The sequence below is a fragment of the Hipposideros armiger genome, unplaced genomic scaffold (assembly GCF_001890085.2).
Source record: "Hipposideros armiger isolate ML-2016 unplaced genomic scaffold, ASM189008v1 scaffold_253, whole genome shotgun sequence".
NCBI classification, from domain to species: Eukaryota; Metazoa; Chordata; class Mammalia; order Chiroptera; family Hipposideridae; genus Hipposideros; species Hipposideros armiger.
In genome coordinates this window covers 1,446,401-1,448,420 of record NW_017731603.1, presented here as the reverse complement: position 1 = coordinate 1,448,420, position 2,020 = coordinate 1,446,401, and the positions used below count along the sequence as shown (strand labels likewise).

Sequence of the window (2,020 nt, the reverse complement as noted above, 5' to 3'; positions counted from 1 at the left end):
ATAGGTGAGCTTCTGCTTGTATTATTTACTTTTTTTTCTACAGATTTTAGAAATACCCTATATTTAGTTTGCTTACAGAATAGTTTTCATGGTAACTATCCAGAAAGGCAGAGGGGAAAAAAATCATTTCAACTTAATTCTTTTTTCAAGATTTTGAAGATTAATGATCATTAAATTTAATTGATCCTTATTTCATTTCATTTCATTTCTCCTATATATGATTTCTTTTTTGTCATCTCCATTAGATGAAAGGCAGCAAGGGAATGAATATTGTTAGTGCTATCTTCTCCTTCATTGGAATTATTCTGTTTCTGGTGGACTTGAGCCTCAATGGGCACCCCAACCAAGACTATTGGGCATTGGTAAGTATCCCATAATCTACCACATGCCTCCTCTCTTTCTACTCTCATAGAGTGAGTTGATTTTTTATCTCTTATTACTGTACAGCAGCTCTAGTGGAAAATTCCTTTTTCTAGTCCATCCCTACTCCTAGTCATGTGATCTCTAGGACTATAGAATAAAGTGGAAGACTTACCTCAACAAATGGGCAGAAAGGATGGATCTTATTGGTCTAGCTCACTGTTAATCACACGAACAATGGAAAAGACTCCTAAAGACACTGACATTATTTTCCAAAGATTTGAAATTCCATGTACATCAGATAATCAAGTTATTGTGTAGTTTTATTTTAGAGTAAGAATGGGATGAGAAGAAAATGTCTGTGACAAGGGCATTTAATTTTTATTAGAGCAACCCAAAGAAGGGAGCAATTGCAAACTAAAACATAAGCCTCTGAACATTCTCAAAAAAGAACTGTCCATTCATTATCATTCTATAGGCCAAGCATGGACTCTATTATCTCAGCCATAGAGCAAAGTGTAGAGAAGGGCTTATAAAGAAGTATGAATACCTCTTGATAAATAAGGTGGAGCGAAGCAAGAACAAGATAAGAATGTATCCACTGCAATATCATAAAAAGGAACAGAACTTAGTGAAAAACTAGCTTTAAAATTGGCATCCAAGCATCCAAGTAAAGAACCAAATGATTCTGCTGTGTCGCAAGGTGGTAGAAGAAAGTAAAGCTCCAGCCTGGTTCTTACTCCCCAGAAACACAAATGAGGAAAGAAGGTGCCAAAATACTGAGAAGTCTTACTAATGTCCTCTAATATAGAACTAAAAAGACTCAGATGGAGAGCAGCTAATTCTGAGGAAGGATAAAGCAAATCCTGCATGGTAAAAATCTTTATGTAGCACCCTGGGACCTCAAGGGAGTAGGAAAGTTCACCAGGGGTAACATCTTTCAGTGCACTTTGCTAAAGTGCAGGAATGAGCAAAAATTCACAGGAATGGAATATACTTCTGACCTTGGAGCAAGCCTTGGTACAAGGCATCTCTCAGAATAGAGAGAAAGCAAAGTCCATGATTACTAACAAGAATTGTGCTCAGTGCCAGCTAAGCTATTCCTCTCCCTGCAACAGCTGTGTGATTAGCATTCAACAAAATGGACAGAAAACAATACCTCGCCTTCAAATTGTAGCTGGAAACAAGGAACACATTGGACCCCAAATTTGACCCAGTTAAGTGGAAATATGAATCAAGGAAAATTCACCTACACTATATCTAAACAAACATAAGGCCTATATAGAGTCATTTATTTTAAGAATGAGAAAGTTGAAAATAAATGGCAGGGAAACTGTCCAAATACATTAGAGTGATTAAAAGAAGGAAGTGGGAGGGAAGGAGGGAGGGGAGAAGGAAGAAGGAGAAAAGAAAAGAAGGCAGGAAGGAAAGAAGACTTTCCTGTGGGTTAGTGGGTCAGCAAAAACACTCAGAAGCTTATTATTCATTTTAAGTGAAAGACAAAATTCAACTGATTAGGACAAAAGAGACATCAGATGATAAAATGAATGCAAATACATGTGCCTTCCTTCTTCCTCACAAAATGAGTCCTGGTTTGATAGGGATGGGAGCCACATAAATCAGGAAACACTGAGTTTCCTCATTCTCATGGTTTGATCTC

At 37.2% G+C, this 2,020-nt stretch overlaps 1 protein-coding gene across 1 annotated transcript in view; it reads left to right on the top strand.

Moving 5' to 3' along the window:
• The window catches only part of MS4A12 (membrane spanning 4-domains A12), an 11,375-nt gene that overhangs the window by 6,769 nt on the left and 2,586 nt on the right, over nucleotides 1–2,020 (top strand). The window contains exon 2 of the mRNA XM_019655961.1: nucleotides 246–362. Within this exon, the coding sequence (XP_019511506.1) occupies nucleotides 246–362 (117 nt within the window). The remainder of the gene's footprint in view (nucleotides 1–245; nucleotides 363–2,020) is intronic.